Raw genomic sequence first — 13017 nt, 5'->3', positions numbered from 1 at the left:
TTTCTTCTCAGGATGATAACCCGTCCAGTTGTCAAGCACATATACATGTACTTACTGAGAATAAGGAAAATGGTTAATTGAAATACAATTTTAAAACTACTCGTTGAAAGTTTTTCTTTCTGATATATTCTTGTTAAGTTAACAAAATACATATTTCTTTCAGTTTTTGGAGACAAATATCGAAGGAACTCAGAGGTATCTTAAATTCACCAAAAAATAAAGTGGCCGCGAACTGGAAACAAAATTTGTCAAATCCTAAAATTGTCGGCTTTGCCATTTTTTTGAGGAGTAGTTTGAAGTTATCGAACTCGAACAAGGGTACATTTTACCACAATTGACGTTACCATGGAAATAGTTTCTGCCGTCATACGTATCTCATCCTATTTCCTTGGTACTGTTCACTGATGAATGTTTCACAGGTTTTCACCGAACAATTTTATTCAGCATCATTTCACAACTTGTGATTTTCATTGTGCGTCACTTAAATAAGATGTGGAGGATTGTAGAGTGTTGTTCCAGCCAACAGAAATGTTGTACCCAGCTAGTTTACTTAGCTCATATATTGCATAAATGTGATAAATAGGTTCAGAAAAAAAAAACCCTCAGTGTACCACCGAATACTTAACACTCTTGTAAACAATCACGTAATAAGTAAAGAAGATTGATTGTTTTGTCTATCTGATATTACTCTTTCTAGAAGGAAAATGAAATTTGTACTGCCTCGTCACAACAATTATGTGTTTATGCCTTTTGACTGATCACTTCTCGTGACTTGATCGACACTTCATTCATCTCGGCAGGGCACAAATGAATGCGGGATAATTTAATTAATCTTTATTTCTTGTTTGAGCATTTTTTCAGTTCTATCAATCAAGATATGTAGCTGGGGGAAACAAAAACACAAAAGGCTTTCCAAAGGGTTTTTGTTCGTGAAGGAACGCGCCAAACAAAGGAATGGCACAATCAATGACACAAAAGAAACTGATGCTTAACTGTTAATTGGTCGAGGACGGTATTCGACCCGCTGTTAAGGCGCTTAAAAATAACAATCAGTCGAAATTAAGGCCATTTTTATGCCAAACTGAGGTCATTTTGTATATGTAAGCTAACCGTTTGAAGGTTCTCTTCCTGTGAAACTATCATGACGCATAGCGGATTGTTATTCGTTTTGGTCATTGCGGCCTGTCACAAAGTCTTTCGAGGTACGTATACATTGCCATGTTATAAAAGGCGTATTTTGATACTCCTGCTTTGCTAAGTTGAGATTGTTTACAGTCTAAAGCCGTTAATTAGAAGAATTGTTTTGAACTTCGACTGCTGCTACAGGCCACTTGATTTTGAGTAGCCTGCAGCACATATGTGAGAGCAAAATGTAAGTGAAAACAGGTTCCAAACAGCATGCACTTCGTTCTCAACAACCAGAGTCTACTCAGCTACTTACCTTCAATTGCAATCGTCTTGCTACGTACCTTCAATTGCAATGGTCTTACTTGTATTACCCGTTATTGTGACTACTGCAACACAAATACTCATTATCTGACGGGTTGGTAACAAGTTATAGCAAATTTAAACTTATATCAGGCTTTATTTCAGCCCTGCGGAGTTAATAAGCCAGAACATGTAATGCTGTGGATGCCATATTGTTAACCATAATTTGAGAAAATTGTCGCATTTTACCTACCGAGTTTCACCACTATGCTGGACGGCACATAGCGTAAGCACAAAGCGTAGAACATTCCATGATTTTAGACTTTCTGCTACCTTTCCAAACAAGCTCAACACAGAAGAACACAAGCTGACCGAGCCATTACACTGTTATCATGTATGTGTTGATGGGTTATTCACTACTGGAAGGAGCCTACTTTACCAAAGAATTGTCACAAATTCAGTCACCAACCCGGTAGGCATTCGAGGAATACTGCAAAACCACGACACCACCTCTCAGTTAACTCACAACAAGCTTACTCGATCAACGGCAATGTGTATTTAGCAACAGTAAGTGAAAGTCATAGCCTTGTTGCAGTAAAAGACCGTCATTGCCATCAAGTTTAATTGAAGTTTAATGCTTGAAAACAAAACAGACATCAACCAACGCAAGCATTTTGAAGTATGAGCTCTGTTCAGTTTGGAAGTTGTTACGTAGTCGCTTATTATGTACAGTGTTAACCTTTGCACGAAAAAATAACAGCTCGTCTTTTTTAGAATAATTCCCAAATACACGTATTAATTTCGTTGCCTCTCTGCACAGCTGGAATGGAAAAGACAGTAGTTTCTTGGTTTTAACAACAATTCAAGTAAAGCCTTTGGCCAAATTTTCAGTATTTACCCTCGGTGACGCAAGTAAACTAATTTAGAAAGTTAAACATCCTCAAGATCTGTTGTGCCTAATTCTTATTTTGACAAGGTTTAAGATCAATCCTCTTTAAACTTTATAAACAACTGACAATAAACATAGCATTTAGAATGATAAACAGCGATTTGGTACAATATATATTGATAAGAGGTGTGAATGTATTTACGTTCCCATGCACTCACTTGAAACACGGTTTCTTCTGTTGTCTCATTTTGAGTATAGTAAATAGAAACGCAACTACAATTTGGCTGTTGAATACTTCAATGTTCTGTGGAGTTTAACGAGAGAAAAAGAACACCTTTGTTGACTTTGTTATATTGTTTCAAAAGTTTATTAAAAGTTTGCTTTTCAACAAAAGTAAATCACTTATTGTGACTACTCGGATTCTCTCCGTGCACGAACAGGCACCAAAACGATTCTAGATTGTTAGCATTAAATCTCTGTTCATTTTATTCGCACGCGTGTCGTTGATATAAGAACTTGACGTTAAGCAACCGCCGTGAGTGATGTTTATCAAAATAGTTTTCCTGCTGTTTGCTAGAAAGCTCTGCAGGTAGCCTGCTAACCGCGAACGCCCAAACTTCCAAAAAATGCTACATTTTTCAGTTCATGCTGCTTTAGTAAGCAACAAACAACAAAAAATAACAACGTAAATAATTAAAATTTTGATTGATTAAGCGTCATTTATAGTATTTGCTGTTGACCTTTCTGACTTGATATATGCTTTTTTTTTTTCAGTATTGAGACTAAGCTATGCCCATAACCCATGCAAAGACCATTCATTCTCACCCTGAAGTCCGGTTTCTCTTCTAGTTTCTGCCTAAAATGATCCATTGCAAAAAAAGCTTAGAGGTGGTGACAAGAGATACTAAGCAAAAAGTAATGCTAAAAAAAAAAAACAAAAAAATTCACGGTGAAGTTTAAGTGTTACACCTAGCCAGAAAATGAATGCAACAGACCAGAGTGTGACGAAAGAAGAACGTGTTGCATTTTGATTGGTTAAACGGTATACGCGTTGCACGAACGTTTTGGTCCAATTGGAAAGCTTAGCTGAGCAAAGTCATTCAGTCCATAAACGCTGTCGTGCTGAGTTTTAATTCTGTCTTGTATGTGTAGGTCAGCCGCATCTTGACTCAGAGCACCGCCTCATGAAGGATCTGTTTGCAAACTACAGCAGAGAAGTGAGACCGGTCATCGACAAAGAACAACCAATACCAGTCGATTTTGACATGATGTTCAGCCAACTAGTTGAACTGGTATGTATGGCGGGCAAGCACCTTTTTTATGGACGCGTGGCGCCCCATTTATCAAAAACCTTTAGCCTATTAGTATATTTTGTGATACTGTATATTTTGTGATTTCATCTATATCCTATTTCAGACCTGTTGTTTTAAAATTTGTTCCCTACCAAGAGATCATTCTCGTTATCCTATTCATATCTGAAGTGGAACTTGGTCACTTTTGATTAACGATTCAAATAACCTTTTCCTTGCTACTTGTTTTCTCTGGCGCGTTTGAATGCTTTATGATTTCCTTGAGCTTATCGCTAAAGATGTTTCAACTGAAACACTTAAACAGCTGATGGTGATTCAGGTCGGTGTTTGTTTTCTGTTGTCTGTATTGTGTAGAACGGACGAAGTCAGATTATGACGAGCAAAGTCTGGATCAGACAGGTAAGATTGAAGACCACGATTCGTTTTTTTTTCTAAGACATTGTCTTCTCTCTCTTTCCCGATTTATATTTCACAGCGAAAAACGAAACATTTGGCAAAGTATATCAGTTGTAATGCCTTAGTATAGTAAAGATAACGTTAGTGTTCACCTTCTGGACCTAGAGCAATGGACCTTTTCAGCGATACGGCGGCCATTTTGAATTATTTTGTTTTAAATAGCTATTATGGGATGCTCAGGAGGCAAACCTTTTTTTCGGCGAGCCTATCGTTTTGGCTATACAAATAAGATCATTTTGATATCTGATGTTATAAAGAATAGGGACAGTGATCTTTTCAAAAGAATCACAAGTGACACTGGCCATGTATTATATGACTTGCTCCCACCCAAACGTAACAGAGCTCTTAGATAAAGGGGCCATGACTTCATACTCGCTAAAGTAAAAACGGAACGATTCAAACGGGCTTTTGTAAATAGATGTCTTTTTAAATTTATTTCTTAAAATTTTTCTTGTAATACATGTGATAGGTTTTTTCTAGTTTAGCTTAGTTTGTTATTGATTGTAAAGCCACACGTATGTTGTGACTGATTTCTTAATAAAGACTTCTAACTAACTAACTAAATTAGCGAGTTGCCTCAGGCTTCTTCTCATTTCTAAAGTGGCAAATTACCAGTTGACTCTTCTGTTTTTGTTTCAGTCCTGGGAAAACCCCTTCTTAAGATGGAACCCAACTAAGTATGGCGGTGTAAAATTTATCAACATCGACCCGAAACTTGTTTGGAAACCCGACATTGTTCTTTACAACAGGTAAAAATGTTTCATCCGACATCCAGTATAGGAGGATGACAGAGGGAGCTCATGCTAGTTATTTGTTATTCGGTTATATTTAGCTCCATAGCCAGTAATAAACTATTTTTATCCGCTTTGCAACTCTGGGACTCGTACCTTATTCAGTAAGAATTTGAACTGAATCTTAAGGGGAAAACCTTTGGCAGATTGATAATTAGTTATGAAGATGATGCCCGGCAAGCGTCGAATGTCAAGTTGTAAAGATAACTGTCTGGCTTTGCTGGGGACTTCTTTCCCCACCTCATTTTCTAGCTCTTCATTGACTATTAGGTCTGCTCCTCTTTACAAAAACAGCTGTAAATTGTTGTTGTCGACGAGAACTCTTTATTTTAACGACACCCAAGATTTTATAACCATACATGAGACGATTATCGTCTTCTCTTGAAGAGAAGACGTTATAGGCTCGCACTGCGTGCAGACGACGGTGTTACAGACATGCAATGACATTTGATGTTTTGATAGACATGTAACCATTTGATATGTTGTTTTCTAATATTTTTATTAACTGTCTTTCCGTTACCGTCCAGCATTCAGAGCGACAGTGGTGAAATGTACAAGTTCAACACAAAAGTTGTTATAAACTACAATGGCTCGTGTCGATGGTATGCCCCGACCGAAGTAAAAACCGTCTGCAAAATCGACATCACGTACTTTCCTTTCGACGAGCAGCGCTGCACCATGGTGTTCGGCTCATGGACGTACACCAGCGGTTCTTTAAACCTAAAGCTCGCCCGAGAAGAAGTGGATCTATCGGGCTACATTGTCAGTGGTGAATGGGATCTGGTGAAAGCCGAGGCCGTGCGTAATGTGGTTAAGTACAGTTGCTGTCCAGATCCGTTTATAGACATCACTTACTCAATACTTCTGCGCAGAAGGGTGCTCTTTTACCTTAACAATTTGATCTTCCCCTGCGTTGCGCTCGCGATTTTGACGGTGTTTGCGTTCTTCTTGCCTCCCGAGTCCGGTGAGAGAATCTCGCTGATCATAACGATTCTCCTGGGCTTGACTGTATACACACTCATATTCACAGAAAACATACCACCCACTTCAGAAGTCACGCCGCTGTTGACTAAATATTCCACCGCCATAATGGCTTTGCTAGGTTGTTCACTGGTTGTCACATGCCTGGTTTTGTGGATTTATCATCGTGACACGTCAGTAAAGATGTCTACAACCTTCGAATTCTTCGTCTTCAAAGTTCTTGCTAAAATCCTTAGGGAAAATCCTGAATCGGAACAAACCCCAAAAGATCCACCAAAACGAAAATATACTCCGGTGACTTTGGTCGCAGACCGCTGGCCAACGTACTTTCCCGTACAGCGACGTAAAACATCAGAAAGCGGAAATTCAAGTCCGCAAAGCCGCTCGCCGAATGGTGCTCCCCAAGAATTCGTGTTTCCCGCGCAAATGGAGCGTAAAATGGATCAAGTTATCGCCAAGCTCGATGCAGTTGCGAACTCTTTGACAGTTGATCAAAGTGAAGAAGAAAAGAAAAAGAAATGGCAGGCAGCTGCCCAAATCATCGACAAAATTTTCTTCTGGTTTTTCACAATAGTAGTTATCACAGTGACTGTTGTAATGTACTTTATGATCCCTTCCTAAGAATTGAACTGGATTAGAACAACATGATTTAGAGGACTGTAGATCTATGAATCAAACCTCTTTCTATGAGAGCGACATTCAAGTGGAAGCTATTAAGATGAACTTTGAAGTGAAACTGTTTATTACGTTGTGCAAGGATGTTTTAACTTTTAGGTCTTTGAAACGAAACCTTCGCGTATAACCATTCAAATGAAAGTTATCCAGCAAAACTGTCACGCCGCATTTCTACTTAGCTCTGTATATTACGTAGTTCATAATGGCCCCAACTTCTGTAACTCTGTAGATGGAAAACTCAAGTGCCATCAGGAAATCTGAAGCTATTGACAAGTATTTTTATCAGGCACCGATTTTTTTCATTATCTATTTTTGTACAATTAAATTTGGTTTTTTTTTTTCTTGTTTATTGCTCTAAGCAATACAGGAATTAAAGAACAAAAAGACAATTTAGTGATCGATCTCAGAGGAACTTTGTAGCTAATCGAAAACCTAGATCCTCGTAGTACCAAGTACCACACCGATCATATTCAAATTGTATCGTTTCATATGTATACGACTGGATGTATGTAAACTGTAGCAATATTTTGCACCAAATGACCCATATAGACTATGATTTCACGACTCCCGTGGGCCTTGAAATCACTCCAAGCGATGGAAAAAAAAAGGAGAAGAGCAGGAAACGGAAGACAAGAGAGTGGAGGGAAAAAGACTGAAATTCCTATAAAATTTACGTCGCCTACTTTCTCTTTAACAATGTTTTCATACATTCGGACATGTATGTGGTATAGGGTATATAGTAAACGAATTTAAAATAGACTTTGAATCTACACTTTGATTCTCAAAATATCAGGATCAAATATCGAAGCCTGTTTTGTTACTTGATGAATCAAGAGGATATTATCCTGTCTGATAACGCAACTAAGGTCATTTCAAAACGCAAAGAGAATTTGGTTAAAAAAGATCCTGGTTTTTGAGATTATTCTGAGCGGTATGGAATTGAAGCCATAGAAATGTAATTTAGAACCGAATCGATAGATAATCAGGTAATGACTTAAATCCACTTCCTCATGTTTGGAATCAATACACATGCTAGACAACAGGCCAGATGCCATTTGATTGGACAGTTCTTGGGGTTCTCACGTGCGATAGATCGTGCGAGGTAGATCACTGGACAAAGTTCAAAGCTCAAACAAGAGTTGTTGATTAACTGAAATTTATTTCCGATGGTCAATAAATTGTGATTCTTCAGAGAAACCTACTACTACTGGAAAACCAGTCACAATAAATTTCACTAAACATGGGTCTCTGCACTATGTGAGGGAGTTCTTTGACAGGAAAAACTCGATCGCTAAGGTTACCGTCTTAAATTTAGTTCACATTCCTGCTTTTCATGGTTTTTGGCCACGTACAAAATTACCTTTATATTGGAGGAAACCCGAAAATAGTAGCTGACTAATACCCCATTCACACCAACTAAACTACAGTTTAACTAAATTAGGTTTAGGTTTTTCCAATTTGTCGATTACGCTTTGCTGTCATTTTGTGAAGACAAATTTCAAACCACCTTGCTACCATATTTTAATCAAACTTCAAAGGAGCTTAGTCATGTTTTTTGTTGCCACGGACAAAATTACCTTTATGTTGAAGAAAACCCGAAAATAGTAGCTGACTAATACTCCATTCACACCAACTAAACTAATTTAACTAAATGAGGTTTAGGTTCTCCAATTTGTCGATGACGCTTTACAGTCATTTTGAGAAGACAAATTTCAAACCACCTTGCTACCATATTTTAATCAAACAGGTTTTTACCTGGTTAAGTTATGGGGTGTGCACGGTATGAGCAACTAATTTTTGACCTTGTTTAGTTAAACCATTTTTAAACTTGCTTAACATGTTGGTGTGGACGGGGTATTAGAAAATCACCAATGAGATAATAATAAACCATAAAGGAACGAGGATGGTTAAGGAAAGAGAAGATTAACACGGATTATAAACGAAGAACTTGAAAAGTTTGGCCTAAACCTTTCAAGATGCGCAAATCGTGACGTAGCTCTTTTAAGGGTCTTCAAGTAGCCTGCGAATACAGCCGCCTCTCGTTCGTCCGCGTTTCGCACGCAGTAGCGGAAGCGAATGAGAGGCGGCTGTATTCGCAGGCTAGTCTTCAAGTAGATACCAGGCAAGATATAATGAAACACTGAATGCAATCTTCGAGGCTATCGTTTATCTGGGCTAAAACTACTTTTTTTTAAACTTGAAACGTTTTTTATGCTATGAAAAAGGATCATATATTTCTCTATCATTTCCCGGAGGGGGAGATAAAAGTCCTATGCAGCTATCATGAAAGAACTCAAATTTAAAACAATTAGCAGGAAAGAGAAGGCTCCAAACAATTCGGATCTCGCGTGAAATTTCCCCTCGGGCGTGAACCCAAAACAAGTTATCGAGATTTACCACTATAAGTCGCCTGAAATTAATCCTTCTTTGAATAATTGGATACGAACTGATGAAAGACGCTTCGTTACTTGAAGCATTTTTCCTTCAATCCAAAATGAAGATAAGAGCCAGGAAGTTGGGCGGAAAGACCTCCTTCATTTTCATGTATCTAAAAGTGCATGTAAAAGCTGTAAGTGCTGCCTAAAAATGGGATCAGATTAAATGATAATAGCCCTTTTCATGTTTAGGTTTTCTCATTTGCATTACAATGTAATCCAACGTGGATGCGAGGCAATGTCGCGCTAAAACTACGATAGCCCGAAATTGCCTCACATACAGGCTAGATTTCATTGCAATGCAAATAGACAAAAAGTGCTCTTATTCGACGGTCAGGCAAATTAACAAGATCGAATAGCCTGTGAAAGGAGACTACTTCCAATATTATAAGGAGAGTACGGTCTTCCCACACACTCAATAAGTACTTGAAATTTGCAATGGTTATTAGACAAACCTCAACGCGTGTGTAACTATTGTTGTAGATATTTTACATACACCATGAAGTGTTTCACTCGTCCTCTGACGTGTGACAACGGTATGTCTTTTTTCTTTTTCTTTTCTTTTCCTCATTTCGTTTCACACTGCATAATCTGAAATAGTACTACGATTTAGACAACTAAAGTCAACTTCTTTCTCTCTTCATTTGTTGTGTTATTTAAGTCCTCCCCTTGTTGTTTCATATTAACTCTCCTCCTGGTCTGGACGGCTTGAAGCTTTAGTCGACGTACTAGGAAAGCCTTCTTCCACCCGATATCTTCAGCAACCAAATGAATTTCAGGTGAAATCACTACAAAGTGCTTGGTATAGAGCCTTCTCCATAACATGTCGCTGGAAGAAGCATTATACAAAGCTCGACAAACCTGCAATATGGTGACGCGCAAAACTGAGAATCAGTCAAGACGTACAGTGGCTTGATATTGATAAGCAAGAGAATGGAAAATACTGATAACTACATGCAGGTATTAAATGATACAATGAAATTGTTATGACAATGTAGTAACCAGGAAAACTATAGGGTTGAGGAACATGCATCAGATTTGTAATTGTGTGTTCAGTAGCAGTCATCAAGGCAACTAACACTTACTTTTTTGCCGTTTGTTTGCCACCGTGACTATACCAATTCTGTCGAAATCGATAATCACAATTTCTTCTTAAAATGTAAATAATACGCCGGTCATTAAGACCGTATGTTAAAAACATAACAATCACTGCACTCGCAACACAAACATTGACAAAAGGTTGAATATACAATCGAGTAGGTTTGTCTCAATTTTTCCTGATATTTATTAAACTCAAGTTAAAAAAATTTTTGTTTTCTTTTTTTCCTCTTTCAGGATTACCAATATCATTGTTATATAATGCCCTATAATAGAGTGACAATATTAGTTTTTATAACCTTTTACGCAACATGACCACCAGTGTTGTTATATTGCACAAGCTCTTGAAAAGCACTATTTTGAGGCTTAAGTATTTTTAAATTTCATTTGTTCGCAAAGCAATAGTTGCAAAATGTATAAATGAAGTTGAAAAATAGTTCGGGTAACTGCTTTATATTATGGAGCTGGGATTATTTGTGGACTATTTTGGTAAACTAACACGATCAAATGACAAAAATCTGTTTCCTTGTATGGCCTACACTGACAAAGGATAAAATCTGAAACTTTTCATCAAAAAGAGTAGGTATGACAAAAAAAGACAATTTACCCAGACCTCTGTAGTACATATTGTAAGGAAGTTATTGAGAAAAGAAAATAATAATAAAATTTCAAGCAACCGGATGCTGCATCATATTGGTGTATTGTAGGTTTGGTACACCAACACGGAGGGCATAAAAATCCACAAAAATGAAGCTGATTGTTCTCTCAATATTCTAAACTTTCTCTCCGGAACTCTTCAAATATCCATTTTAATTGCTATCATACCTAAAAATTTGGAAACAGCTTTAAAATATTGGTTTTGAAACATTTAACAAAGACGTCACAGTTCTCACTCAAAATGCTTGAAAGAAAAGCACCAACAAGGGATATTGATATGGAATTAGCTAAGAGATCTCGTTACAGTTAAGATTACATTCACTTTCATTTGTGTTTTATGATAACTTGGACTTAGAACTTAGTGCACCTAGTGGGCTTAGAACGCCAAATACGTTAATTTAGAGTATTGCTAGTGTTAAGTCCTAATGAAGCTTGGAATAGTTTGTTATAATGTGGCTGACATATTTTGATTAATGAGATGCGTAAACTTGACGCAGATGTTGCAAATAAAGTACGCGTAACAATTTATTTCACAACTAAAAGATTTCGTTCATACTAACTCATACTGAAGGTTAAAGTGGTTCATGACCATCTGGGCGCGTGTCTTTGTTGTTTAGTTTTAAAAATAGAGCTGGAGAAACATTGAATTCAAAGCTGCCGTTCTATCGACTCATAACTAACAAACGTTTCCTCTTATCGTACTTGTCCGTGAGACTGAAAGATGTTTGAGTCGTTTCGTACATACAGTACGTACTCGAAATGTTTTATAGTTAAACCATCATAGTTATAAATTTATTGCAAACGATAAATCAAGTGAACTCATCTATACACGTCGATCTCACCAGCGAAACACGAAACTGAAAAAATTCTTTTCACATCATAATATCATTAAAAAATAAAAATGTCAATCAGAGTTTGTGCTGGTGAATCTTGAAATTCTCAAAATGTGATATGACAATGTAGCGCTGTGCTTGTTTTGGCTTGATTAAACACGTCCTAGCTAGTTGAAAAGAAATTTAGGTAACTGATCTACTGGGGTCGAAAAATACTGCCATAAAACAATGACGAAGGTCTAAATAATGCCTTTGGTAAGAATATTTGTTTATACTCATTACATACTCAAAATAGGAATGGCCTGCGGAGTTCTTTAAATTGTATTTCGATCTCGCAGGTGCAAATGGAGAATGATGTAAATGTATTTGATAAAAACATGCAGTACTTGAAAAATTATCATTAAGTATTTACTGACTTACAAACTGTATATTTCAAGTTGACAAAGGCTTGATACGACTCTATGTAACGGTGAAACAATTATCTTACCTGTGCAAGCCGCGCGATGTCAAGAAGATCAAGTCGAACAAGAATTTCGACCATGATGTCATTCTTCAAGTAGGGCAACCAGCTTTGTGTTACCACCGACAGGACATAATTCAAGGTGTCTGTTCCAAACACTCGTCGTATTTCACTCTGGAGTCTTTTGCCACTGGAGCTACCTTCGAAGTCTTGCCACGATTGAGTCGTTTCGCTTGGCAAGGACTTATTACTTCTCAATGTTATTTTCCATGTGCGCCATACAATAGAATCTTTCCTGACGATTAAAGAGAAGAAGTCTTTGCTCGGTGCTTGCCCCACACTGGAAGTTTCTAAAATTTTGTCGCTGTTGGCTGTTTTCATGACTTGACGCGGACTAAGAATTTTTTCAATAATCGAGCGTTTTGGAAGTGATGGGCATAAGCATCCAGAGAAAAACAGAAAGAAAGTTAAAATACTCAGCGAAAAAACGAAGGCGACATACTAACATTGATTTAGTAGGAATTAACTCAGACTGTAGGAACTCTCGTTCGGTGCGTTTAAAGTGGGATGTACGGATGGCACTTAATAACACTCATTTTCTTTGATTCGTTTGTGGTGTGATTAAAAAACAATGACAGGAAGCAATTAACATGTAATAATGCGATAGAAGTGTACAGGTTTTTAATTTTTTTGTGTGTTTTGTCACAAAATAAATTTCTCCACAATGTGAAATGACGCCTCATAACATTGTTTTGTATTTCTCTCTAATATTTTTCACCAGATCGATTTTATTTGGTTTCTATAACAAATAACTTATCAATAGTTAAAGATCCACTTTTTCAAATCATTTCACAACTACGATAATTTCATTTTAGTAAAATAAAATAAAATAGAGATAACTTTTCATTACATCTGATCTCTTCAAGTAAGAGTACAATTCCAATTAAATTATTGCAAAAAGATTCGTGCCTTCACGTCATGTTCAGATTTGTAATTTCAGTAGA

General features: G+C 37.2%; 2 protein-coding genes and 1 long non-coding RNA gene across 3 annotated transcripts; 2 read left to right on the top strand and 1 right to left on the bottom strand.

Annotated features, from left to right (window-relative positions):
- The first annotated feature begins 1075 nt into the window (after positions 1 to 1075).
- LOC110066744 (neuronal acetylcholine receptor subunit alpha-3-like) lies at positions 1076 to 7783 on the top strand. The gene is made up of 5 exons (XM_089295488.1): positions 1076 to 1202; positions 3470 to 3609; positions 3982 to 4026; positions 4723 to 4832; positions 5402 to 7783. Exons 1-5 carry the CDS (start codon positions 1142 to 1144, stop codon positions 6474 to 6476), a joined length of 1431 nt encoding a protein of 476 aa, XP_089151614.1. The 5' UTR covers positions 1076 to 1141; the 3' UTR covers positions 6477 to 7783.
- On the bottom strand, positions 7670 to 12670 carry LOC110066779 (F-box only protein 36-like). The gene is made up of 2 exons (XM_020774021.2): positions 12041 to 12670; positions 7670 to 9826 (listed from the first exon to the last, which is right to left on the bottom strand). Exons 1-2 carry the CDS (start codon positions 12392 to 12394, stop codon positions 9575 to 9577), a joined length of 606 nt encoding a protein of 201 aa, XP_020629680.1. The 5' UTR covers positions 12395 to 12670; the 3' UTR covers positions 7670 to 9574.
- Positions 9457 to 11633, top strand: LOC110066780 (uncharacterized). Its single transcript, XR_016208988.1, has 3 exons — positions 9457 to 9501; positions 9627 to 9925; positions 10301 to 11633. It is a non-coding gene; the product is annotated as an uncharacterized LOC110066780 (long non-coding RNA).
- Positions 12671 to 13017: the final 347 nt, after the last annotated feature.

The sequence above is a fragment of the Orbicella faveolata genome, unplaced genomic scaffold (assembly GCF_042242905.1).
Source record: "Orbicella faveolata isolate gen_17 unplaced genomic scaffold, um_ofav_v1 contig_26, whole genome shotgun sequence".
NCBI classification, from domain to species: domain Eukaryota; kingdom Metazoa; phylum Cnidaria; class Anthozoa; order Scleractinia; family Merulinidae; genus Orbicella; species Orbicella faveolata.
Note: the sequence above shows the minus strand (reverse complement) of the source record. Positions and strands in the feature narration are given on the sequence as shown.

Excerpts from the sequence above, each read along its gene's own strand:
- LOC110066744 (XM_089295488.1), top strand. The coding sequence starts at position 1,142 with ATGACGCATAGCGGATTGTTATTCGTTTTGGTCATTGCGGCCTGTCAC. Across the intron at positions 4,027-4,722 it reads GCAAAGTCTGGATCAGACAG|TCCTGGGAAAACCCCTTCTT; the intron begins GTAAGATTGAAG and ends TTTTTGTTTCAG. Across the intron at positions 4,833-5,401 it reads GACATTGTTCTTTACAACAG|CATTCAGAGCGACAGTGGTG; the intron begins GTAAAAATGTTT and ends GTTACCGTCCAG.
- LOC110066779 (XM_020774021.2), bottom strand. The coding sequence starts at position 12,394 with ATGAAAACAGCCAACAGCGACAAAATTTTAGAAACTTCCAGTGTGGGG. Across the intron at positions 9,827-12,040 it reads ACATCGCGCGGCTTGCACAG|GTTTGTCGAGCTTTGTATAA; the intron begins GTAAGATAATTG and ends ACCATATTGCAG.